This window comes from Rhinolophus sinicus, linkage group LG02, assembly GCF_036562045.2.
Source record: "Rhinolophus sinicus isolate RSC01 linkage group LG02, ASM3656204v1, whole genome shotgun sequence".
Classification (NCBI taxonomy): domain Eukaryota; kingdom Metazoa; phylum Chordata; class Mammalia; order Chiroptera; family Rhinolophidae; genus Rhinolophus; species Rhinolophus sinicus.
The window spans coordinates 135,182,084-135,209,639 of NC_133752.1; the positions used below are offsets into that span (position 1 = coordinate 135,182,084).

Sequence of the window (27,556 nt, forward strand, 5' to 3'; positions counted from 1 at the left end):
TGAGAGGCAAGAAAAGCATGACCTCATTCCTTCCCTCCAGCCCGACCTTGGCAAATGGCAAGGAACCTGACATCCCTCACACCCATCTTCTGCTCCTTTAGAAATACATAACCTTTACAGAAAACCTACTCTGGGCCAGACACCCAGCTAGCCCTCTGCCTGTGTTGTCTCATCTAATCTCTAGTATTGAAACAGGTACTATTGAAACAGGCAATGAAACTGGGGTTTGATGAGGTGAAATAACACCCGAGATTATTCATCTGGCCAGAGTTCACGCTCTAAAGAACACAATGTTTTCATCCTAATCAAATTATTTCATTCTCCACAAATCTCTAGAATCGAGAGGTCGCCAGTAATGTTTCAGCCTTTGTGTCGTCTTCCTCCTACTGAATCCGGGTGAACCCAGAAGTCAAACAGGTCAATGAACTCAAACAGCCTCTAACAAGCTCTTCTCATAGAACTAGGCGTATTACTTCACTCCCTTTCATAACAGCACAGTACAGAGCTTATCAGCACTACTCCACCTGAAGCACAACTAAAATACGCAGCTGGTCACTGACTCCTAATTCAGTTTGCCGTCCAACCCCAATAAGCCGAGTTCTAAGTAAAACCCAGAATATGAGATGCTTCATCTCAACCATTAAAATGGACTTAATTTGTCTCTAAGGTCCCTTCCTGTGAAGTCACTCATTCAAGCCTGTGAGGTGTCACCTCATACATTGTTTTAAGTTTTTATTTATTTTTCAATTACAATTGACAACCAATATTTTATATTAGTTTCAGGTGTACAGCATAGTGGTTAGACATGTATACAATTTACAAAGTGATCTCCTCAATCTCGTGCATTTTTAAAGGAAACAAAGTCTGTTTTGAAGATTCACTAGTCTCTTTTCCAGAGTCTGCCTTCCTCTACACACACAGACACACACACACACACACACCATATCCTTTTTCACTGCAACCTCCAGAGTTTTATTCTATCCCCTAACTATCTAGCCTCCTACCCTCCAAGCGGGTCTCCACACCTGGACGTTTCCCAGCATGTCCAACTACCACAGCTCCCCTTATCCCTAGTTGGTAACTGGCTGGCTAACCTAGGGACTCAGAGAAGACTTCAGCCTGCTTGTCCTATGCAGAAGCTGCCCTGGACTCTGCCACACAGGAAATAAAGGGTTACAGGCAATTTTCAGAAACCTTCAAATACTGACAGGACTGTCCCCAGCCCAACGGACCAATCAGATTCACAAGGAAACATGAGAATGCCCTGAGCAGCACATCCCAATGCTCATACATGGGCACATGCTTCCCAAAAGGGGTTTATGGCCAAATCAGTTTGAGGAACTCTGCATTTCCCTTCCCCAGTTGCACATTAACACATCAAAGCCTCTGAAAATTCCTGCAGTAAAGTTTATTTAATTTTGTTTAAGCCAGTGAGTCATAAACTTATTAATTGATCATGGAACTTCTATTTTTTTTCCCCACAGCATCTCATGGGACCAGTTTTCTACAGAGAATTTAGGGGCATCTGTCTTACAGGGCCAATAATTCCATAAACTAATTTTTAATATGTTTGAGATTTGAAGATCTGCTTATGAGATTCAAACTGGCTCTCAGCAAGTTTGCAGTCTAGTGGTCTCTTAGATCACTTAGATAAAGAGTTGTCACTGACATTTTTTTAAAAAGCACAATTCACAGGTAATGTAATAGCGGAGAAGTAATCAAGACGTGTAGTAAACTCAGGTTTGAATCCTAGCTCTGCCTTTTACTAGCTTTAAACGTAGGCAAGAAAACCTGCATCCCAGGGTTATTGGGAGGAATGCAGCTAAGCTATGAAAAGAGCCTGGTGTTTAGAAATACTCAACACTTGGAGTATTTGAATAAGTTGTACAGATGTCATGATCGTTGAACCAGCCCAACAACTCTATGATCATGAACTGGCCCTGTGTCCACTTGTTCTCACTCAGATTTTTATTGCCGCCCAACTGCATGCACCTGAGCAGTTTTTATCAGGCAATGACAGGTTAAGTGATCATAAGACTTTTCTTTCATGGGTGAGAACGCCGACAATCTTTGCAAACTATGGCTCAGATCCATCCTGAGTCACACCTTTGGCAGATAATGTTAGACACATTTAATATATTTCCCTGAAATTCACATTCCTCCAAAATAGCACCTAAAATATCAATGAATTGAAAAGCTGCACATAGAAGAAAGGGCATGTGTTCTAGAGTCAGGCACATTTTAATGTGAGCTTTGCCACTTATTTACCTATGGAGAGTTAGCTAACCTCTTCAAACCTCAGCCTCCTCATCTGCAAAATATGGACAATATTGGGCCTATTTGGCAGAGTTTTTAAAAGAATGAAATGTGTAAAATCAAATACGTAATGAAATTAATGATTATGTAAAGTGCAAAGAATACTGCCCAACACTTGGTAAGTGCTCAAAAAATATTAACTCCCTCCTTTACCTTACTTACACACCCCACCCACCCCCAAACGTAGAGTGAATCTGATTGGGCAAACCAATAGCGATAGCCTATAGGGAGATATCTCTGGTCCTGAAGGAAGAACTATTATTATCATGGAGACTAAGCTCATATAGCAGATTTCAGAACTCCCAGGTAAGAAGATAGCTTTTTGAATAAGACTTTTGTTCACTTTCCCCAAAAAACAGCTCAAGTTCTTTCTGCTAGATCTAAAAGTGATTCAGATGATTAAATAGAACCGCAGTGGAATCAGCTATACCTTCTCTTAAGGAGAAGTCACGTAGGGGAGAAAGACTAGAAAACTGGCAGGTTGTTTCCAGGCCTGAGATGGTAAGGATATATACTGCCCACCCTCCCCACAGGAATTCATGCTGGCTGCTTGGTTGGAGTGAGAGGAATGTGAGGGCAGGCACAGGGCAACTAGTGTCTGGGTTCAGCCCATGCAGTGCCTGGAGCTGTACAGTTGGCTCAGAGTGCAAGCTCAGACATTGGGCAGTTTATTTGGTGTGTGTGTGTGTGTGTGTGTGTGTGTACTAGCTTGTAAAATGTTGAGTTTCCCTTTTACTCATGGTCATTTGGTAAGGAAGTTTTTATTGGCAAAGAGCAGCAAAAACCAGTTACCAGAAATGTCTGCAAACAGGTTTCCCCATTACTATTGAGATTCAGCTTTGGTTTCACTCTCTGTCTTTCATGGGGGAGAGGAGGGAGGGCATTTACAGGTATGCCGAAGTGAGCTCAATAACAGACTGGAGATAACAGAGCAGGGTCAGTGAACTTGAGGAGAGATCAACAGAAATTATCTATTAGAAACAACAGGGAGAAAAACCATTGGAAAAAATCAACTGAGACTCAGGGACTTGTGTACAGTATCAAACATCTAACATTTGTATTGTTGGAGTCCTAGGAAGAGGAAAGAACGATGTTGGTACAGAAAAATAAGTGTGAAGAAATAATAGCTGAAAACTTCCAGAGGTAATAAAAAAAAAAAAACACGTAAATTTACAGATTTGAAAAGTTGAGCAAATCCCAAATAATATAATCACCAATAAAATCTAGCTGTATCATAATAAAACTTCTGGAAACCAAAGATAAAGAAAACATCTTGCAGCTGGAGAAAAATGACATATATACAAGGGAATAATGGTTCAAATAACTGTTTCTCATCAGAAACCATGGAGGTCAGAAGACAGTAGGTCACATTTTTTAAGTGCTGGGGAAAAAAAGAACTTATCAACAAAGAATTCTAAATCTACAAGCATTCTTAAAATTTTTAACATTCCTCTATAGTAATAGATAAAAGAAGTAGACAATAATCAGCAATGATATAGAAGACCTGAACAATGTCAACCAATTTGACCTAATTAGCATTTATAGAATGCTTCACTCAAAAGCAACTGAATGCACATTCTTTTCAAGTGCACAGAAACATTCAGCAAGATAGGCCATATCCTGGGTCATAAAGCAAACCTTAACAAATTTAAAAGAATTAGAATCATACAAAGTATGTTCTCTGTCCACAATAGAGTTAAACTGGAAATCAATAGCAGAAAAATATATGGAAAATTCCCAAATATTTGGAAATTAAACAACACAGTTCCACCTGTCCATGAACCAAGAAAAACTAGAAAATCTTTTGAGCTGAAAGAAAATTAAAATATAGCATATCAAAAACTGAGGGAGGCAGCTAAAGCCACAGAGAGAGGGAAATGCATAGCAGTGCATGCTTAAATTAGGAAACAAAGAGAGGTCCAAAATAAAGAACTCAAATAAAGCCTCCACTTTAATAATCTAGGGGGAAAAAGAGCAAACTAAACCTAAAGCAAGCAGAAGAAGAAAAATAATAAAAATAAATATAAAAATTAGTGAAATTGTAAACAAACAAAATAGAAAAATATCAATGAAACCAAAGCTGCTTATTTGAAAAGAGCAATAAAAGTGATAAATATCTAATAAGACTGATCTAAAAAAGAGAAAAGAAACAAATTACCAATATGAGGAATAGAAGAGAGACTATCACTACAGATTCCTCAGAGTCTGCAGAAGGCTAATAAGAAATACAATGAACAACTCCATGTTCATACATATGAAATGGACCAATTACTTGGCATGGGGGAGGGCAGGGGAAACAAGCTACCCAAATTCACTAAAGCAGAAAGAGATAAGATGAATAGTCCTGAATCTATTGGATAAATTTAATTTGTAGCTAAGATCTTCCAACAAAGCAAACTACAGACACAGATTATTTTACTGCTTAATTCTCCCAAATATGTAGGAAAGAAAGAAATCCTATGCCACACAATCTCGCCCAGAGAATTTAAGAGGAGGGAACACTTTCCAACTAATTTCAGGAGCCTTTGATTATTCTGATTGTAAAGCCAGAAAAATGCCACATAAGGAAAAAATACTGCAGACCAATATTCTCATGAACATAGATGCAAAATCTTCAACATAATTTTTAGCAAATTGAACCCAGCAATATATAAAAAAATTATACATCACAACTAACTGGGATTTGTCCCAGGAATACAAGTCTGTTTCAATATTCGAAAATTAAGCAAAGTAACCCACCATATTAATAGACAGGAGAAAAAAACTATATAATCATGATAAACACAGAAATAATATTTGACAAAATTCAACATCAACATCCATTCATGATAACAATTCTCAGCAAACTAGGAGTAGAAGAGAATATCCTTGAGTTAGTAAAGCAAAAAACTTACAGCTAACATTATACCTAATAATTTAAAAAACCAATTGATTTCCCTCTAAGATCAGAGATATCTGCTCTCACTACTTCTCTATTCATCATTATACCCAAGGTCCTACCCAGTTTAATAAGACAAGAAAAAATATCAAAAGGTATACAGTTTGGAAATAAAGCCACACAAATGTTCCAGTTTGCAGATGACACGATTGTCAGCATAGAAAATGCTAAGAAATCTACAAAAAAGCTCCTAGGGCTAATAAGTGACTTCATTAAGATTGCAGGACTCAAGTCCAATATATAAAAATGAATATTTCCCTATATTGGTAATGAATAATTAGAACCTAAAATTAGGGGAAGGGTTATGTTTACAATAGCTCAAAGAAAAATGTAAAATATTTAGTGTAGGATTTGTATGCTGAAAACTATAAACACTAATGAAAGAAACCAAAGAAGGCCTAAATAAATGAGAGCTATACCATGTTCATGGATTGGAACACTCAATTTGCTAAGATGTCAGTTCTCCTCCAATGGATCACTAGACTTTATACTATCCTAATCAAAATCTAAGCAGGGTTGTACAGATAGCAACAACCTGATTCTAATATTTACATGAGAAGTCAAAACAACAGTGTAAAGGTAATTCAATGGAGAAAAGTTATTCAACAAATGATTCTGGAATAATTGGACATTCATATACAAAGAAATTAACCTTAATCTCTACATCAAACCTCACACAAAAATTAGCTCAAAATGGACCATAGACCTAAATATAAAGCTCTAAAACTTTTAGAAGAAAACAGTAGAAAATCTTTGAGAATTTAGATTAGGCAATATCTGTATTTCTTAGATATAAAGAATATACCGTATTTGAAAAATAGAATAAATTGGACATTACCAAAATTTTTTTTTTTTTTTTTTTTTTTTTTTTTAAAGATTTTATTGGGGAAGGGGAACAGGACTTTATTGGGGAACAGTGTGTACTTCCAGGACTTTTTTCCAAGTCAAGTTGTTGTCCTTTCAATCTTAGTTGTGGAGGGTGCCGTTCAGCTTCAAGTTGTGTCCTTTCAGTCTTAGTTGTGGAGGGCGCAGCTCAGCTCCAGGTCCAGTTGCCGTTGCTAGTTGCAGGGGGCGCTGCCCACCATCCCTTGCAGGAGTCGAACTGGCAACCTTGTGGTTGAGAGGACGCACTCCAACCAACTGAGCCATCTGGGAGCTCAGCAGCAGCTCAGCTCAAGGTGCCCTGTTCAATCTTAGTTGCAGGGGGCGCAGCCCACCATCCCTTGTGGGACTCGAGGAGTTGAACTGGCAACCTTGTGGTTGAGAGCCCACTGGCCCATGTGGGAATCGAACCGGCAGCCTTCGGAATTAGGAGCACGGAGCTCTAACCGCCTGAGCCACCGGGCCGGCCCCACCAAAATTTTAAAACTTGGATATCACCAAAATTTAAAACTTTGGTCTGGGAAAGAAACTATTAGCAGGATGAAAACATGAGCTATTGACTGGAAGGAAATCTTCATGAGTCACATACCCAACAAAGTTTTTCTATCCAGAATATTTAAAGGGTTCTTTAAACTCAAAGATAAGAAAACAGCCCCAATTTTTTTAAATGGGCAAAAAATTTGAACAGATACTTCACCAAACAAAGTGCATGAATAGCAAACAAACACATGAAATGATCCTCAACACCAATACTCAATAGAAAAATGCAAATTAAAACACAATGAGATAACATTATAAACCTATTAGAATGGCTATAATAAAACTTAAAAATAAAAACTGATAATACCAAGAACTGGTGATGAAGAGAAGCAATTGGATGTTTCATACATTGCTAGTTATAATGCTAAATGGTATGGCCATGCTAGAAAATTTGGCAATTTTTATCAAATTAAGCTTACACTTACAATATGACTCAGCAGTCTTTATCCTAAATATCACTCTAGAGAAATTAAAACTCTTGATCACACAAAAACCTGTGCATGAATATTTATAGAAGCTATTCATAATTGCCAAAAATGTGGAAATAATCCAAATGTCCTTGAATGGGTGACTGGATAAATAATCTGTGTTATAAACATTCAATGGAATCTCTCTCCCAGTAAAAAGAAATGAACTATTGATCAAAAACATTATGCTTAATGAAAGAAGCCACACTCAAAATGTTATATATAATATGGTTTCGTTTACGTGACATTCAGGAAAAAGCAAAACTATAGGGACAGAATAAATCTATGGTCACAAGGGGCTTGGAGTGGGTGAGGGGTTTGACCACAAAGGGAAATGTTTCAGGTGAGAAGACTGTTGTGTGTGCTGATCATAGTAGTAATTAAATGACTATATGAATTTGTCAACACTCACAAAACTATACACACACAAAAAAAATTGAATTTTACTGTATGTAAATTAAACTTAAAAAAGAAAGCGAGAGTGGCTATGTTAATATGAGAAAATAAGATAAGAAATCAGTGAAACAAAACAGAAAAACGATTAAGAATATAAATTTAGCCAAAAGCTGGTTCATTGAAAGGTTAAAAAAAACTAATAAACCTCTTGCCAGATTGAGCAAAAAGAAAAAGGAAAAAAAAAAAAAAAGACACAAATTACTGATATCAAGAACAACAAAAGGATCATCACTATAGACTGTATGGACATTAAAAATATAACAAGGAAAGATAATGAACAACTTTAGGCCTGTGAATTCGACAACTTAGATGAAATGAACAAATGCATTGCAAGATACAAACTGACTAAGCTGATAACTACCCATAGATAACCTGAATTGCCCCATATCTATTAAAGATAGTGAATTGCAAGACGACGACCTTCCTATAAAGAAAACTCCAGGTTTAGCTGGCTTCACTGGTGAAATCTACCAAAGATTTACAGAAGAAATAATACCAACTCTATCCAAGCACTTTTAGAAAATAAAACAGGAGAGAATACATCCCACACCACTTAATTATCTTATAATTTTTAAAACATCAAATGGAGAGCAATGCTCTCATTACTTACAAGGCCCCCAAATCGAAATCACTGCCCAAGAATTCTTCCAGTAGACTTGTATCCAGGGCTGGGTTCCCCAGAGTGTCATTGGTCCCCTGAGCTGCAAAGACAAATTGTAAATCTTGAGATTCATGAAGATTTCAAAATGGCTAATGACTAAAACATTGACATGCTTGAATCCAAGAATTTCAAAGCAACTAAATGGCATAATACATTTATTGAGAGTGGTCTTTCTTCCATTTCAATATTTCCTTCAGAAATCTCTTTAGATGTCACCCTCCTCCAACAGCCTATGCTGACTGTCCAAGGCTGGTTTAGGTGACTTTTTTATGTGCTTCCTTTATCACCATGTGTTTTGCCTTATATACTATTACAATTGTTTGTTTTCGTGTTTGTTTCTCTATGTAAAATTTTTAAGGGCAGGGACTGAGTCTTTCTTATTGTAACCATAAGAATCTATGTATAAAGAAGGCAGCAATAAACATTTATTGGATGAGTGGATGGATGGATGGACAGATATTTTTTCCAGTTTAGTTGAACAACACGTTCAATATATTGCTTCATATTTTGTTAGACTTCCCACAATATAACACAATATTTCTGTCCTTTTTCTTGGTTTAAAAAATTGAAAATAAACTTATTGTTTTCATTCTGATCATAATTAAGATGTTAGATTTTTATAAAAGAATATAAAATATATGAATATATTATAAAGACAAAACAATCTTTATTTGCAGATAACATGACTCTACCTAGCAAATTCGAGAGAAACAACTGACAATAAGAAATAATCAGGAAATTCAATAGAGTAGTTGGTTAAAAATAATATATAGAAAGTACTTTCTTATATATTAAAAAATAACCAACCAATCATTCGATAAATATAAATAAAAAAATAAAATTCCCCTCAAAATAACAAAAGCATAAAACATCTAAACACTTATTTAGGGACAATTTTTTAAAAGCTTAAAAAACTGTACAAAGGTTTGTAAGAGATTTGAATAAATGAAAAGAACTACATTGTTTTTAGACTAAAAGACTCAACATTGCAAAAACTTCTATTATTTAGGATATCTGCCAAACCCATATATTCATTTTCTGAGAACTTCCCCCTTGTATTTGTAACACATCACCTCTACAGGCACCTGAGTCAGGGAGAACCAATTCATTGGTTGGCCAGTTATCAATCCAAGTATTTGTCCCAAGAATTTGAACTAATAGACTTTAAAGCTTGTGGTTGAGATTAAGTCATGTAATAACTAAAGCTGAGGACTAGAGTGATAGTCTTAATATTTCTGCCACACTTACCCAGGTCTTTCTTGATTTTTAACCCTTACTGAGCCTGGTTGTTTCACTTTTGCTTTAATTATAATGACAAAGTCTTTATATACCCAATAAAGCTTTTTGAATTGGTTTGTATGTTACCTGAAATCAAATAATCTCCAAGTTAAAAAAGTGTTCTGAAATTCTTCTGGAAAAATAAATACCCCCAAATCGCCAAAAAAAAAAAAAAAAAAAAAAAAATATATATATATATATATATATATATATATATATGGAAGGGGAATAAATGAGTGCCAAGAAACACACAAATGGACACATTAAAGGAATACAACCAAGTCCAGGGCATATCAAATATTACATATATATGGAAGACGTAAAGATTTTTAGTACATGATAAACATATCCTTTAACACCAGTGAAAAAAGATTGGTTATTCAATGAAATTTATGTGGAAAATTAGCCAGACATTTGGAAGAAAAAAACCCGGATCATTTCCCTGCTTCCACACCAAAATTCCAGATAGATCAAATATTTCAACATGAATAATAAATGAAATCATAGAAAGAAAGCATGAGTGAATATTCTTATGAACTTGAGATAAAGAAGGCTCTTCCAAGCATGGCATGAAAAACAAAATTATAAAGAAAGAGACTGATAAATTTCACTTTTTTGAGGGGGAAAATTGTTTTAACATTTTATTTTAAAGTAATGTTTAACCTTAAGAGAAACTATAAGAATACAAAAGAACTCACTTATACCCTTCACTTATATTCACCAGTTATTAACTTTGTGGGGTTTTTTTCCAGGTACAGTTTAAATATGTGAAACTTTAATTCTCTGTCCCCTACACCAATGCCCCTCATGTAATCCGGTGCCTCGTGTTCTTCCTGGGGCAAGGTACCTTGGAATTCAGATCACTGCACCAGTTACAGGAGGGACATTTATTTAATGTTTAGCTTTTGGCTTGGTATCTCATCCAAAGGCATTAAAGTAAAACTTTAAAAATCTTGAGCACCTCCCAAGTGGGAAAAATTAATGGGTACCAGAGACAGGTAGAAGGGAGGGAGGGAAAAGAGAAAGGAAATGCAAGAAAAGAGAGATCACCAACTCCATTCAGTGGTATGAACTAAGAGGCAAATAGATAGAAGAGAGTCCTAAAAGTCGAGATGGTCAGAAATAACCTGATAATGGAGTTTAATCTTGAGCTAGACTTTGAAGGAAGTATAAGATGGAGCTGAGCAGGACAAGACTCATTCATTTTTTCCATTGATTCAACCAAGATTTATTAAGTAACTACCATGTGCCAAGCACTGTACAAGATCCTAAGGATAGAGTAGTGAAAAAAAAACGAACAAGATTCCCCTCACAGAGCTTGGATTCTAAGGAAGGGAAAGGTGGCAATAGTGGGGGTGGGGGTGAGGGAGGACATAAATAACTTATGAGAAATAATAAATTAATAAGATATTTTTGGACAGTGATGAAAATAAAACTCATGGTATGATAGACTGAGGGAGAAGAGCTCCTTTTGACGTGGAGGCCTTGCTCAGGAAGCAGCCAGCCAGGCAAATATGGAGGGCAGAACATGCCAAGCAGAGGGAATAGCAAGGACAAAAGCCCGGGGGCTGTGCCATGCTTAGCATGTCTGAGAAGCAAATAATTTTAGAGCGGCCAGAGCACAGGAGCACAGGGAAGCGGGTAGGAGAAGCGGTCAAAGCAACGGAAAGTTTTTTGGAAAGTGACATGATGTGCTTTACATTTTTGAAAGGTCACTCTGGTTGCTTTGTGGGGACCAGGGGACAAGAACAGAAGAAGGGAGATCAATTCTCACACGATCCCAGTTGTGCAGGGACATTCAGAGGCAGTTAGGGGTTCTTACTCTGAGCAAAGCAAAAGGATTAGCACTTCACCTGCATTATCTCATTAATCCTCGTAACAGCCCCCGGAGGTGGACATTAATATTATTGACCGTATACAGGAAAGGCTAAGTGATTACACACGTTCACTAGCTTGCCAGGGTCACAACTAGTAAGTGACACACAGGGAAGCCAACCAGGCCTGCCTGATTCCTGAACCTGCTCTCACTACCCCAACAATGCCAACCAACTGCAGTGAAGCAACTGGCTTCTACTACTTCACTGGGCTTTGGTCAAGCTGATTGCTAAGAGAAACAGATGGAGGGAAAGATCTGTTTAGTTTCCTACTGAAGCCCCTGCTGGTGTCCCATCTGCTTTATACAGGACCCCTGCCACACACAGACACACACACAGACACACACACACACACACACACACACACACACACACACACACACACACACACACATTCCCCAAGGAGAAACAGGAGGTGGCCCATAGATGCTAAGACCTGACTGATGTGCACTTGCTTTCCATCACCCACCCTCCCCCACTCCTATCCCCAGGTAGAAATAGGAGATGGTCTTCAGCTCCCAGGACCTGCCCTGTGTGATTTGTCCAAAGCCCTTAATGAACAAGGAGAGATGACCCCTGCAGTAGCCTGCTTTCTCTAGGATTCCAACATCACATCTGTGCCTTCCAGACCCAAAGGAAATTACTCAACAAGATAAATTCATAGTGTCAGATAAAATTGTTTCCAGGAGGCTTTACACACACAGGGACACTCTCTAATGGTTCTTAAAATAAATCTCTTGCTTTTAAAAATAAGCACTTTGCTCTAAATGTCTTAAAAACTGGTTTATAACACCCAAACCTGCGAAGAGGGCATCGTTGGGCATCCCACAATCGAACCTCAATTGTGCCCTTTTCTGCATTTATCTTTGTGCCTGGGAAGGGCTGTCACAGTCCTGCTCACAAAACCCAGACCTCCTGGGAGTGCCAGAGAACTGTCCCTTTATTGCTCTCAGAAAGCAAAGCCCTTATTCGGGGCGGCCGAGTGGCTCAGTTGGTTAGAGTGCGGGCTCTTAACAACAGGTCACTGGTTCAATTCCCACATGGGCCAGTGAGCTGCACCCCCCAGCTAGATTGAAGACAATGAGCTGTTGGTGGGGCTGCTGGACGGCTCAGTTGGTTAAAGCGTGAGCTCTCAACAGCAAGGTTGTTGGTTCAATTACCGCAAGGGGGCTGTGCCCCCTGCAACAAAGATTGAAAATGGCGACTGGACTTGGGCCTGAGCTGTGCCCTCCACAACTAGATTGAAGGACAACGACTTGGAGCTGATGGGCCCTGGAGAAACACACTGTTCTCCAATACTACCCAATAAAAAATTTTTTTTAAAAAGCCCTTATTCACCCTAGTTTTCTGCCTCCTTCCAAGTGCAGTGACAGCTGCACGATGCTAATCTGCCCTGCTGTCCTTGGCCTTGGGCAGACCAGGAGAAAGCACATAGTTATGAGAATCAATCTTCCAGGGAGTGCCACAGGCAAACCCAAGCTGCATCCACAGGACCTACTAACACATAATAAGCCTTTGGGGAAACAGTGCATCTCCAAAGGTATAAGTAGGGTGTGCACAGCTTTTCATTACTCCCTCCCTTCTTCCCCGCCCCACCCCAGCTACATAAAGACCTTTCTTATTTCTACCTGATAGTTTCCTTTCCCACATCACTTTCCTCAACCCAATGTCCCCTGCTACTTCTCCATCTACACTTTTTGTCCCACAGCAACGCTACTCAGAGTATTCAGACAACAGGCAAGATAACAATATTTGTCTCTTATGACAACTCTAAGTTTTTAAAAAGATTCTAAAAAGCAGCAGTGAGGATTCCCCTGGTGTCCCTTTGGATTGAAACATGGTTTCCCTCTGATATGCCAGTGTTTGTGAGAAACTGGAGCAGAAATGTTCATGGATGTTCCGAAAAGGAAAGAGGAGCAGTGGAAAAAGACAAGAAAATGGAGAAGAGAAGAAACCATACTCTCCTTTTCTAATTTCTAAGGATACCTTTGTCTTGAAAATCCACTGAAAATAAAACTGGATTTAAAATCTAATGTGGGCGTTTAGAGTCACAGTGAGTTCAGAGGGAGATGAACATTTCCCCAGAGACACTTCCAATCACTCATTGACTAATTGTTTCCTTCATTTATTTAACGTTTACTTAGCATCCACAATGTGCCTGGGAATAAAATCAGGGATTGGTTTACAACCCCATGAGAGGGACAAGAAAATCAGCTGTACTAGCACAGGGTGTTCATGTTAGAATGGTTGTAGGCATGGGTACCATGGGAGCCTTTCAGTTAGGCTGATGGGGGGCGGGGTGGGGGGGTGCAAGGATTTCCTGAAGGTCACACTTGAAAGGAATTTTTAAGGATAAGCCAAGGGTGATAAAAAAAATAATAAAATTCTAGGAGCAGAAAAAAAGCATGTGCAAATGAATTCCAATAGTCCGCAGCAGGACTCCTGTGGAAAGGTGCCAGAGCTGGAGGCAGGTAAAGAACATGGAAGAATGAAAGCAGTGCTTTTCATGGATCCACTGCAAGCCGCATATACTTTTAGTTCCACCACTGTAGCAATCACGTGGTGTGTGTCTGTCTCTACTGAACTCTAAGCCTCTCTCAGGTAGAAACTGCCTCTTTTTGTACAGATCCTAAAGCATCTAAAACAAGGCCTGGAACATGGCAGTTATTCGATAAATACTGAATTTGTTGGGTGAGTAATAAGATTTGCATGAACAAATGTGATTTTGACTGGTGGAAGGTATATCTAGAGAAACCGTCAGACAACAGATCATGAAGTTTTATAGGTATCAAGGTAAGGAATTTGTCTTAAAAGTTATGAAAACATTGAAAATTTTCATCAGAGGGGTGGCATTATCAGGTCTATAGTTTTGAAAGGTCTCTCTGCCTGCTGTTGGGAGCGAAGCTGGACAAGACTAGAAGGAAGAGACGAGGTAAGAACACTGCCAATATTCGCCATCCCTCATTAAATCACGCAACACACAATCAAAGGGCAACTGTTATTGACCAGGCACAAGGCTAGAGACACAAAGACAAAGGAGCCTTAGTAAGAAAGGGTCCTGGTTCTACAATCAGGCCTGGAGTCAAAGCTGGCTGAGACACTTCCCAACTCTGCAACCTTGGGCAAATTACCTGGCCTCTCTGTGTCTCAGTTTTCTTCTCTATAAAATGAGGAAAATCAGAGCATCTACCTCACAGAGTTGCTGGGAGGATTAAATGGAATTGTGCATATAAGGTACCTAGCATAGTTCCCAGCTCAGTAAACATACCCTTTGTCATTATCATCAGTTCCTGTGCTCAAGAAGTTCACAGACTAGTGAGAAAAACTGGCATAAAAACACACCATAGCAATTTGATGTGAAAACGGAGTTGTACACAGAGCATTATGGGACACTTAAATGACTCAGCAGGAGCAACAGGGTGCCAGGAAAAGCTTCCAGGAATGGGGTCCATGAGGCTGGAACCGTCAGCAGGAGCAGATCCTGGGGCCCTGAAAGCCGTGAAGGCGTGATCTGGTACAATGGAGGTAGGGTCAGCAAAGTGGGAGAATGTGCAGTGGCGAGCAGGAGCCAATTGTACAAAGTTCTGCACATCTTTCTCCATCTCCATAGTTGGTATCATGTTAATAGCTTGAAATTAGTCATAGTGGGAGGATTTACACCATGGAAATTGGCAAACACTACAAATTGGGGAATGTCTTCCCCCAAAGAGTTGATTGTTTCACATTTACCAGCACACCACTGGCTGTGAGAAGTATGAGAAAGAAGATCCCCATTGGACTCTGTGACTGATTAGAAGGAATCCAGGCTATTCTCTTCCCTGTTACGGTGGCTGGGTGGGAGGTTGTGCTGGTGCCTTGTGAGAGGAAATAGAGGAAGTATGAGAGTTGGGTGAGGAGCCTGAGAAGGAGCTGGAGGAATTCATCTGCTGAGGGTCATACCGTGTCAGCCCTGTGTTTGCACCCTTGCAGGCAGAGGTGAGCACAGAGCGCTGCCCCCGGCAACACTCCACCTAATGCCTTGGAATCCTGAGAGTCTCCCAGGCCTCCCTGCACAGGTTATCCTGCCTTCATCCAGGAAGGATCTAATTAGTTCTTTCAAGCAGAGTTAACATGACCCTTTGTTGGAAATAGTGACCAAATTAAAAGACTGTCTCTGGACTTTAATGGGCTATGAATCACCTGAAATCCATGTGCCCGATAATCAAAAGATAAAATGAAAATTAACCTTTATCCAACTTCAGCAAATAAATAGTTCAAGCACATTGTGTAACAGAATGGCAACACCCACATGGGTTTTCTATAACTGTCACAGATGCAAAATTCTACAAAGGATTGCTAAAAACCTGGCTGCTGGACTCCATGAACAGCAGAAGACATCAGGGAGCCTGCAGCTGCCCACCAAGAACTGGTCGTGCAGGTAGATTTTACTTCCTGTTCAGTCGCCTGACTAGCAGATTAGGACACCCTCCGTGGAAATGTGTATCTTGACTTCGGCCAGACACTTAACAAAATTGCTCATTCATTCATTCAACATTCAACAAATATTTTAATGAAGTGTGTGTGCTAGGAACTGGGGACACAACAGTGGGCGACAATCTTACCCTCAAGGTAGGAGAGGGGCACCGAAAGGAAGCAGACAGTTACCAACATGGTGTAATAAGTCAAGGGGGCTTCCAATTCTATTTGGAGGGGAGGGGTGGGCAGTCAAGAATGGCTATATTTGTAGCTAAGATGGAGAAAAGTGGAGAAAATTACATTAGAAGCAAATTTATAACTGGGAGAACAACTGTACCCCAAAATGTTAACCTGGAAAAAATCCTAAAATTCAGTATAAAATGACTCTGCTCTTATCCTTCTCAATACTGTTTTTTCTGATTTGGATAATTACAGAGAAAGCGAACTGGCCAAGTATGTAGATAGCTTGAAGGAGGTAGGCAAGGTGCAATATGGTATAAAAGAGTCAGGTCTCATCTGGACCCACTGGATTGATGACTGACTGACAGATGAAATTTTATAGGTTAAGCATTCAGTTTTACATTGACTTTTTACATTATGTAAATACGGGATGGAAACTTGGCTTATGAGTGAACTGGTGATACAGACAGAGGTCTTTTAGTTGCATCATCATGAGGAAGTAATGGGAAAAGAAACTATCATAATAAAACAATAAAATCATTGAGTAGTGAACTAGGATGCTGAAGTCCCATTCTTCAATACACACGTCCAATCTTGATGACATGGGCCCCATACCTTAAGAGGAATGTTGACAAATAGTGGGGTGTCCAGAGGAGAGCCAACAGAGTGTGACAGAATCACAAGTCAAGCCACATGAGAGATGGTCAATGGAGAATAATAATAATAACACTTGGTAAATTTGTTGAGCACTTTATATCTACTGATATTACGCTAAGAATTTTACAGCTACTTTTTCATTTCATCCTCACAATTTCATTCTATCAAATATGAAGTATTATTATCCCCATTTTTCAGAAGAGCACATACTCTTAGTGAGCTTAAATAACTTGCTCAAGTAGCAGTAACACAGTTGTTATTGCAGGGGCTCAGGGGTTTTCTACTATAACATAATGTGTGTGCTCCTGAGCAACCTTGCTTTCCACAAAATCATGCAAAGTAATGAAGGAAAGTAGGGTTGAGGCAAACCACTTAAAAAAATAATAAAAACAACAACATTCCTAATAAAAATGTAAGGAACACATAAAATTATTATTAATATTGTTAAGTACTTCAGAAAATATAGGAATTTACCCTTTACAAAAAGGATGTTAGAAAGGGGTTACAAAGAAGAGTTACAGCTGCTGAATTATAAGGAAAGGAGAGAGGAGGAAACTGAAATTATAACTGGATTAAATCAATTACATTAGAGCTACCTTCCTGAACTCAGGGACTCTCCTCCCCTCTCTGAACACACTAAGTCCATTTTCTCCTCAATAACACGTACTAATGTTAATAAATGCAGGAAAAAATAAAACACCAGAAGAGAAATAAAACACAAGTGCATGTTAACCATAAAAGATAAATTTGGGAAACAGAAGCTGACAAAAACGTTTTTAAGTGGTATAGGAACACATTTAGAAATCTTATTGATTTCCTGTCCAAGATTCTGAAGAATTATTGTTCTAGTTTGGTCTATTAGAAAGTCTAACTTTGCCAAAGGCCAAAAAGGAGGAGGAAGAGGAAAACCATCCCAAAGGAAGGAGATCTAAAAAGGGGATATCCACCACAGGCTGTACAGGTGGTTGGACTTGTCTGAAACACACAGCATTGAATACTAAATCAAGGCCCCATGGGTGTACTCTGCATGGCACAAATTCAGGAAAATGTGACAAGGAAGCTGCCGACCCTGTGGCTTTCAGGGGTGCCCGGCCTGCCTCAGCAATCACTTCCTATTCTGTCAAGCCAGGCATATAGGAAGGGGACAGCCCAGCAGAGCAATGGATGAGGGCTGGGTTTCATGTCCTCTTAAATTCAAGAAATAAAGGGGAGGGAAATCCAGAAGGCTTGGAATCCTGGGGGAAAGACCAGGTTTGGTGTTTTATATTTACTAATTCATCAGTTTTTTTTTAGTACCTACTATGTGCCAGTTCCTAGCTGCTGAGGCTGCAGCAATGAATGACATAGTTCCTTCCTTCCATGTGTCCATAAGAGACAGACACAGAAAAAGGCAATACATACTTTGAAAGGTGAAGTGCAAAATACTATGGAAAACACGGGAGCCAGGAGGGAATGAGGCCAACCAAGGCCAAGACCTCAGGGGTGAACAGCAGTTATCCAGGTGAATAAGGGAGGACAGAGTGTTCCAGAAGGAGGGAACCCCATGTGACCTGGAGCCAGGAAAAGCATGAGAATTTGAGAAACTGCAAAACAGGCAGACCTGGGTTAAATTCCAGTTCTCCTGAACCTGTCTGAGCCTGTTTCCTCATCTGGGTTTTACCACCTTAGAGCGTTGCTTACAGACTAAATGTAGTAACATATATAACCCACTACTAACATGTTCTCTCCTTGACCAAGCTGTATTCAGACTCCCCTGAACTTTTCAACAAGGGCTACTTCCATGTTTCTCTGTGCATTTTTTAATTTGAGCAAGAAACCTGATAAATCAGTTTAACCAGCATCCCCCATTGTCCATATATGATCACCCTTGTTATCTAAATTAGGTTGCTCAGCCTCCACCATCGCCCAGGTGATGTCTGATCACCCTCGCCTATGTCCAGCAAGTCTTGTTAGGTCATTTTTTCCAGAATCCCCCTTACCCTGCTCCTTGGCTAAAAATTCCTACTTGCCTATACTGTACACAAAGTTGTACTCAGTCTCTTTCCCCCACTGCAAAAGTTTGTCACAATTGTCATTATACCTATTGTGAAGGTCTCTTTTTGGAATAAAGTCCTCCTTACCATGCTTTAACAGTATCATTGAATTTTTTCCCCCCTTTAACACTATGTGCTAGGCTCATAATAAATGTTCATTCCCTTCTTATTCCTTCCCTGCTCCTCACCTCCACCCCCTAAACACAGGACGCAGAAACAATACACCAAGTGCTGAACTTCGGCAGATTGGTTTCATCAAAGCAGGGGGTTAGGGTGGTGATTCCTGATCCAAGATGGTAGAATAGATACAAACTGTGTCTGCATCCTTCCATGAAATCATTAAAATTACAACTAAATTATAGAACAATCAACCGGGTGAACCACCTGAAGTCTAACCAAACAGAAGTCCTATGACTAAAAATGTAGGGCGCCGGATGGCTCAGTTGGTTAGAGCGTGAGCTCTTAACAGCAGGGTTGCTGGTTCTATTTCCACATGAGCCAGTGAGCTGCACCCTCCACAACTAGATTGAAGACAATGAATGAGCTGCATTGAGCTGCCAGAGGGGCAGCCAGATGACTCAGTTGGTTACAGTGCGAGCTCTCAACAACAAGGTTGCCATTTCAATTCCCACATGGGATGATGGGCTGCGTCCCCTGCAACTAAAGATTGAAAATGGCAACTTGACTTGGAGCTGAGCTGCACCCTACACAGCTAGATTGAAGGACAACAACTTGATTTAGAGCTGATGGGCCCTGTAAAAACACACTGTTCCCCAACATTCCCCAATAAAAAAATAAAATAAAATAAAAAACTTAAGAAGAAGCCACGCCAAGACTGGTAGGATGGGTGGAGATGAGGAAAGGGCCCCAAACCACCCTGTGGTTGTTGAGAATCAGGAGGGATATTACAGCTGCAGAGGTTCCCCCCAAAGGAGCAAGGAACCCCAGCCCTCCATACCAGGCTCCCCAGCCCAGAGTACTGAAGCCAGGAAGAGTAGCCCCCACAACATCAGGCTATGAAAAACAGTAGGGATTCTGACCATTTGGGTGGGCTGGAAGGCTGTGGGAAACCCAGAGGTCCTCTTAAACAACTTGTGCACAGTCTCGCTCATTTACAAGCACTCACTTTGGGCTCCAGTGGAAGGACGGTGACTCGGGGGGCTTTGGAGACATACAAGGAGTAGACTGAGGTGTGTAGTTTCAGGTGGAGGACTGCAGGACAGTTAGCATTTTCCAGGTGAGGGGTCCTGCTCCTGCGCAGCTGGCACGTGGGTACCATCTTTCCTATGTTGAGCCCGCCCCCACAGGCAAAATCTGAATCTGATTGGCCTGTTAAGCTCCACTGCTCCACCCTGCTGACTCAGCTGGGACCTCGCCCAACCCAACTTATGCACTACAGGAGGCACTTTCTCCCCAACAACCAGCCCCTCCTGCATTGCACTCTTTCTTGGAAAACTATTGAATAGGCCCCAGGTGGCAGCAACTGGCCACAGTATGCTCCGAGACTTTTGCTGAGTTGCTCCAGGCTCAGCACTGGCACCAAACCAGAGTCTACATTAACCTGGTGATCACAACTCTCCCCACTCTAGTGACTCCCTGAGAACCTGCTTTACCCAACTTGCCTAACCCACAAGGTTTTATCAGTGGCTAACCTTGAGGGTGCTGGCAAGTGGTAGCAGGCCTCCAGGTGTCCTGGCTTTTTGTGGAATTACCCCAGGCCTGGTACTGGTGGCAGCCATCTTTGGTTCACAGCTTAGCCTCTCCCACATGCCTCCAGGTTTAGCACAGGCAATGAACAACCATGGATCACTTTGCAGTTCCTACCAAGTAGCCCCAAGCCAGTCATAGGCAGTGGCTGACCAGAGTGTGCACTGGAGCCCCTCCCAAGAGGCCCCAGAACCAACATACTTGGAGGTGGGCTTCAGACCACAGCAAAAAGCCACCCAATTAGCCCCACAAGCAGCAAACACAAAGGATGGTCCCAACAGGCACCAGAGTCCATTGGGATGAATCCCACTCAATAGGATAAGCCTTTCACACAGCAGGCCATAAGCTGTGGATGTGGCCAAACCTCACAGCCAATCAGCCTGAGGGACAATCCCACCTACTGATGTGCAAGAGCAATCGAGGTTCAACTATAACAGGAGGGCACACACAACCCGCACAAGGGACACTCCTGGAAAGACCCGGCTCAGGTGACCAGGGAGACTGTGCCATTGAACCCCACAGGACACCTATTACATAAGGCCACCCGGCCCAAACTGGGAAACATAGCAGATCTACCTAATACATAGAAACAAACACAGAGAGGCAGCCAAAATGAGGAAACAAAGAAATACACCCAAAATGAAAAAAACAGAGGAAAATCCAGAAAAAGAACTAAATGAAATGGAGGCAACTAACCAGAGACAGAGTTCAAAACAATGGTTATAAGGATGCTCAAGGAACTTAATGAGAACTTCAAAAAAGAGATAGCCAGCATAAAAAGGGACATAGAAACCACAGAAAAGAGCCAGTCAGAAATGAAGAATACAATAACTTAAATGAAGAATGCACTAGAAGGAATCACCAAAAAACTAGGTGAAGCAGAGAACTGAATCAGCCATTTGGAAGACAAAGTAGCAAAAATACCAATTGGAACAGCAAAAAGAAAAGAGAATCCAAAAACAATGAGGATAGTTTAAGAGACCTCTGGGACAATATCAAACATAGTATTTACAATAAACATTCACATCATAAGGGATAACTTATCTGAAGAAATGATGATTGAAAACTTCCTAACCTGGCAAAGGAAATAGACAGACAAGTCCCGGAAGCACAGAGAGTCCCAAACAGGATGAACCCAAACAGGCCCACACCTAGACACATTATAATGAAAATGGCAAAGGTGAAAGACAAAGTGAGAATCCTAAAGGCAGCAAGAGAAAGGCAACGAGTAACTTATAAGGGAACTCCCATAGGACTGTCAGCTGATTTCTCAATGGAAACTTTGCAGGCCAAAAGGGATTGGCACAAAAATTCCAACATGATGAAAAGCAAGGAACTAAGCCAAGAGTACTCTACCCAGCAAGGCTATCATTTAAAATCGAAGGACAGATAAAGAGCTTCCCAGGAAAGAAAAAGCTAAGGGAGTTCATCACCATCAAACCAGCATTACAAGGAATGTTAGAGGGACTTCTTTAAGATGGAAAAAAAAAAAATCAAAATTATGAATAATAAAATATCTGCATATCTATCAACAAGTAAGTGGCTAAAATGATCCAACCAAAAGACATAGGAAAGATGAATGGATAAGAAAACAAATGCTTACATATGTTGTCTACAAGAGACTCACTTCAGATTGAAAGACACACAGAGACAGAAAGTAATGGGATGGAAAAAGATATTTCATGATAATGGAAATTAAAAAGGAAAAAAAAAGCTGGGGTAGCAATACTTATACCAGACAAAATAGACTTTACAACAAAGGCTATAAGAAGAGACAGTGAAGAACCCAGTAATTCCACTTCAGGATATTTATCCGAAGAAACCCCAAACACTACTTCGAGGGGACATGTGCATTCATATGTTCATTGCAGGATTATTTACAATAGGCAAGATGTGGAGGCAGCTTGGGTGTCTGTCAACAGATGAATGGATAAAGAGGAGGTGGTACATATATACAGTGGAATATTGCTTGGCCCTGGAGGGGAATGGGTTCTTGCCATCTGTGGCGACATGGATGGACCTGGAGGGTACTGTACTGAGTGGAGTATGTCAGACAGAGAAAGACAGATGCAATATGATTTCACTTAACGTTTTTTTACTTATTTCCCTTGCTTATAGTGTGTGTTTCCCCCTCTACTCTTTTTGTTTGTTGGTTTCAGGTGTACAAAACAACCTGATGATTAGACATTGAGACCCCTCACAAAGTAATAACCCCACCAAGTCTACTACCCCTCTGACATCATACACAGTTATTACAGTACCATTCACTGTATTCCCTATGCTGTACTTTACATCCTATGACTATATATTTTTTTATTCTGTTTTGATTTCCAAACTTTACTTACTGATTTTGTCCACAGACAAAAACAACAGGAATAATTAAAACCTTTGATACTTTTCAAAGAAGTGGATAATTTAATTTAGTTATGTGCCTCAAAGCCAGCTTCCCCAAACCCTGCCGGTATATGGTTGAGTGACATGTTTGAGGTCAGAGGTTAACAAGGTCAGCAGATAACATTTTTCATATACATTTCGCACTACCCCAGCCTTTCCCAAAAGACTACTGATAGCTCAAAGGACTAGTGCTTTCACAGTGAGAGGGTCACAGATCATCAGTAAAATGAAACAAGTTCTCTCCTTAAACTGAATTTGCAGTCTCCCGACTTCAGACCTTACAGGTTTACTGTGAAATGAGCACAAAATGCTTAATACTAATTCAGGAACAGAAAAATAATAACAAGGTTTGCCTTCTGCTTTGATTCTATCCCTAATAAGGAATGCCACTAAACCCTGGAAACATGGTATTAAGTTTCACTGTTCTGTCATTTCTGAAAAATGTTGATTTCAGGACCAACGTGGAAAAGCTGAACCTTTTGCAATAAAAGGAAATACTCAGTACTTTGTCCTTTGTTGCTTGGCAACTAAAGGCTATAAATGGATTTTATGATTATAAAGGCTCTGGAATTAATGTGAACATGTAAAAGTTGTAATAACTCCCTGGAGACAGGAGTGCTTCTTTGAAAAAGAAAGGTATGGAGATATATATATGTAGCTTGTACCTATTCTTGTTTCAGAATAACTAAAGTAAGCAATTTGGTTCCTTCACACTTGCAAATAGTATAATAAAGATCAATAACTATCATTTACTTCATCATTTCAGCTTTTCATCATTAATCCTCACAACCCTAAGAGGTAGGTGCTATTATCCCCATTTTACAGACGGAGAAAACTGAAACTTTAAAATATTAAGTAACTGGCCCAAGGTCACAAAACTAAGAAGCAGAGGAGTCAGGATTCAACCCCAGGTCTGCCTTCACCGAGGCCTGTGCCATCAAACACACACAACAGAGGTTCCTAGGATGCATGTTTCTCGGCTCCTAACATTAGAGGACGTTGATCACGTGAATCCTATGGGAGTGACTATTTCCAACTGTGAAGTCATACGATGTTCTCCTTAGAACACATTATTTCTCAGGGCTCTACATGACAATTGTCCCTTATATTGCTAACCAAATATCAGGGTATCATCTTGCTGGACTTTTTGTCCTGAGTCTGGTTACTAAAAAGGACAAGATTGAGAGTCAGTATTTTCTGCTACGCTTCCGACCAAATAAATTCCTCGCTACCTCAATTCCCTCTCTAGACTTTTATGTGGCACCAAGCAGTACTGTAGCCAGTGTTGGTGTTCTTGTACCTTTGCATTCTTATTGGTAGCCTTATCTTTTGAGTTTCTGTGGCTGCCTGCTCCATGAACATAAACTATTGTTGTTTAACCACTAATGCCTCATCTTATGGTGCCAGAGCTGGGCTTTGCCAAAAAATGCCAGATGGCACTATAGTAAGTACCAACTGCTCGCACTCCAGAATAATTTCATTTACAGAATGGAATTACATGCAAATTGTCTCACACACACACACACACACACACACACACACACACACACACACGCCCTGGTTATTTTAACAGGAGCCATAAGTTCTACAGCTCCCTCTACAGATGTCCCCTTGCAACCCGTTCAGAAGACACTATGCACAGCAGCTAGGAGGAGAGGCCTTCAGAGAAAGACAGGCTTCTAACCCCAAGCTCTGAAACTTAGTAGCTGTGTTACCTTGGGCAAGGTACAAACTTTCTGAGTTTCTGTTTCCGCATCTCTAAAATGGTGATAACATTATCTGCCTGTTCATTTTGTAGTGCAAATTAAGAATTGATACAGCTAAAGGTCTTAGTACAATGTCTAACATAGAGTCAAGCATTCATTAAATGGTAGTGGTTTTCTTTCTGATGACAGGCTGCTTCAGGGAGCTCCTTTAAAACAATAAACATTTTTTTAAATTATAAAATATTATTTTTTATAGTATTTAATAATAAAAAATATTTTTATAAAAAATTATAAAACTCATTGGGCAATAACTGCATGTCAGGTGCTATGCAGAGTACTTCACACACATCATCTTACTTAACTCTCACTCCTCTCCTGTGAAGTATACCTACTTCATGTGTTAGATGAGTAGTCTCAGAGAGTCAACGTAGCATCTTATGTCTGCAGTAGCGGTGGGAATTGAAGGCAGAGTAACCAGGATACAGAGCCTATGCTCTAACTACTATGTCAGTCATCACCACACGTGCAGGCTGGAGTTGGAAGCTCAGGGTTCAGGATGTGTGATTTGTGATGGTGCCCAATTTCCAGAACTGCTGTGGGTGGCCTATGAAATGCAGCCTCAGCTGGGGAAGATGCTATAATCAGACAATCCCCATGATCATTCCTACAACCCCAGGTCCATTACCGTGACTGGTATCCTGGTGGCTCGGCCTCTACTTTTGCTCAGGACTAGAGCTTCCACTCCTCTGTTGGACTCCTAACACCCTCTGGTGACTTCCAAGTATTGATTCTCAGCTCAAGACCTGGTTTGAGTTACAGCCTGACCCTCTCAGCTGAGGACTTGGGTTTTGAATTCTCTCCATCGCTGGTTAGCATCTCTGCCATGTTTCCTACTGAGCACCACACCACCGCCATTCCCTTCCTGCTAATAAAGAGTTCCTTTTAAGGGAAACAGAGTTACCACGCCTGCGGGAAGATCATAACTGTGGGTCATAGATCCAAGAGTAATCTACATAAAAAACATTGATGAGTTTCCTTACCCCCGAGTTGATCCTGATAATAAAATGTCTAAGAAAAGGAGCATAAACCTTTGTATAACACAATCAAGGCCCCTGCTTTTCCACCAGAAGTTTTAGTCAAGAATCTCATTCATTTAACACATATTTAACAAACTTTTCGTTTTCTTTTTCTTTTTTTAAAAAAGTAACTGCTACATTCAACACTAAGCCCGCAAAGCTGATAAGAGAAACTCAGGTCCTCACGTGGACGTACTCACTGTCTTCTGTGGGAGACAGATATGCAAACACATAACCTGAACTTTCATGTGAAGGCTACACATCCAAAGCTATGGACAAAGTGTTGGAGAAGCATGGAGAATTTTGCTTCTACTTTTGCCCAGGGAAATTTGCTAGATGACGAAGTAGGGAACTGCATTCTGGACAGAAGGTATAGTCAAAGACCCAGTGTTTTGAAAGAGCAGGGTGTAGTCAAGAAAACTTGAAAAAAACCTTGTAGCTAGAGTATAGATAACAATAATAACAATACTGATGATGATGATAATAATACTGATAGTAACAAACACATAGTAATTGAGGTACTGTTCTGAAACTCATGCACATTGGATCATTTAACCTTCACAATAACCCAGTTAGGTAGGGACTAGCAGTATCCCAATTTTATAGCTACAGAACCGAGGCACAGAGAGATTAAGTAACCTGCCCAAGATCACACAGCTAGCAAGAGGCAGTCAAGATTAGAACTCTGGCCCTGGAACACGCTGTAAACCACTTACACCAAACTGCCTGTAACAGTTGTGAGTATGGGAGTGGCCCCAGAAATAAGGATGACTAGAATGTTACATGGGGACCATTATGCTAAGCTCAGGCAATGAAGATTCAACAGAAAAGTTTAAGCAATGGCATTTGTATGAGCCAACAGCAAATGGAACGTAGTCAGCACAAGGAGAGAAGTTAGGAGGCTGTTGCAAGAGATGGACTTTCAAACAAAGGGGAGGTTGCAGCTGAAAGACATTTCTGAGGTTGAAGCAGCAGAAGTTGGTAAACAATTAGCTATAAGAGTATGTATAGGAAGACTGATCAAGGGTGACACCCCAGTTTCTAATTTGGGAGGTTTGTTGCAGAGTGAAGGGAATACAGGAGGCAGTGAAGACTGAAACGAGGGAAGGGGAGGATAATGAGCTCCACTTTGAATGTACTGATTTGGGGAAATGAGGGACACGCATGTATGCACACAGGTACATTAAACAGCTGTAAATGTAGGTCTGGAACCTGGCAATAGAGTTTGGGGTATGTTGATCCACGGAAATAAATGAAACCATTGAGGGTAACCTTTTGGTGCTCACATAAAAGAGTGTCTGAAATAGGACTTGGGCAGACACGGAGGAGGGTGAACTATTGAAAGCGCCTGAGAGGAAACAAGCTGCAGGAGAACCAGAGGGAAGATTCCATGGAATCAAATAAGAGAGTTTCCATGAGTAAACAATGGTGATGGTGAACAAATTCCAGAGAGAACGTCGGGAGGATGAGGGCTGAAGATTTTTAATGTGATTGAGCAATTAGCAGAAATTTCAGATGAAACTGGCACAAAAGCCAGATTACATTGGACCAACAGCCACCAATACCGATGCCAACACTTGGGCGTCACCCTTGGTTCCTCTGCCTTCGTCCCACCTGTTCTCCTGCTTAAAACTCTCCAACACTTTCTGCTCACACTGAGAATAAAAATCCAAATACTGACATCATCTTCTACCACCCTCCCCATTGTCACTCAACACTGTCCCCTGCCCCCTTCACTGCCTCTTCACCCCACTCCACCCCCGCCCTGCCCACTCCAGGCTCAGGAACTTAGAACAGTGGTTCCCTTTGCCTGAAATGCTCTTCTGATGGACGATGGCTGATGGATGACATGATCCCAGTCATGAGTCAGGCCTCAGCTTGCATGTCACCTTCTCAGAAGCCTTTCCTGATTGCCTGAGCTTAAGAAACCACTCTC

The 27,556-nt window shown here is 40.4% G+C and overlaps 1 protein-coding gene across 2 annotated transcripts in view; it reads right to left on the minus strand.

Moving 5' to 3' along the window:
• Nucleotides 1-27,556, minus strand: part of MYRFL (myelin regulatory factor like) — a 101,037-nt gene that overhangs the window by 65,354 nt on the left and 8,127 nt on the right. For both annotated transcript variants that reach the window (XM_074325425.1, XM_019748994.2), the window contains exon 2: nt 8,210-8,300. In XM_074325425.1, the coding sequence (XP_074181526.1) occupies nt 8,210-8,300 (91 nt within the window). The remainder of the gene's footprint in view (nt 1-8,209; nt 8,301-27,556) is intronic.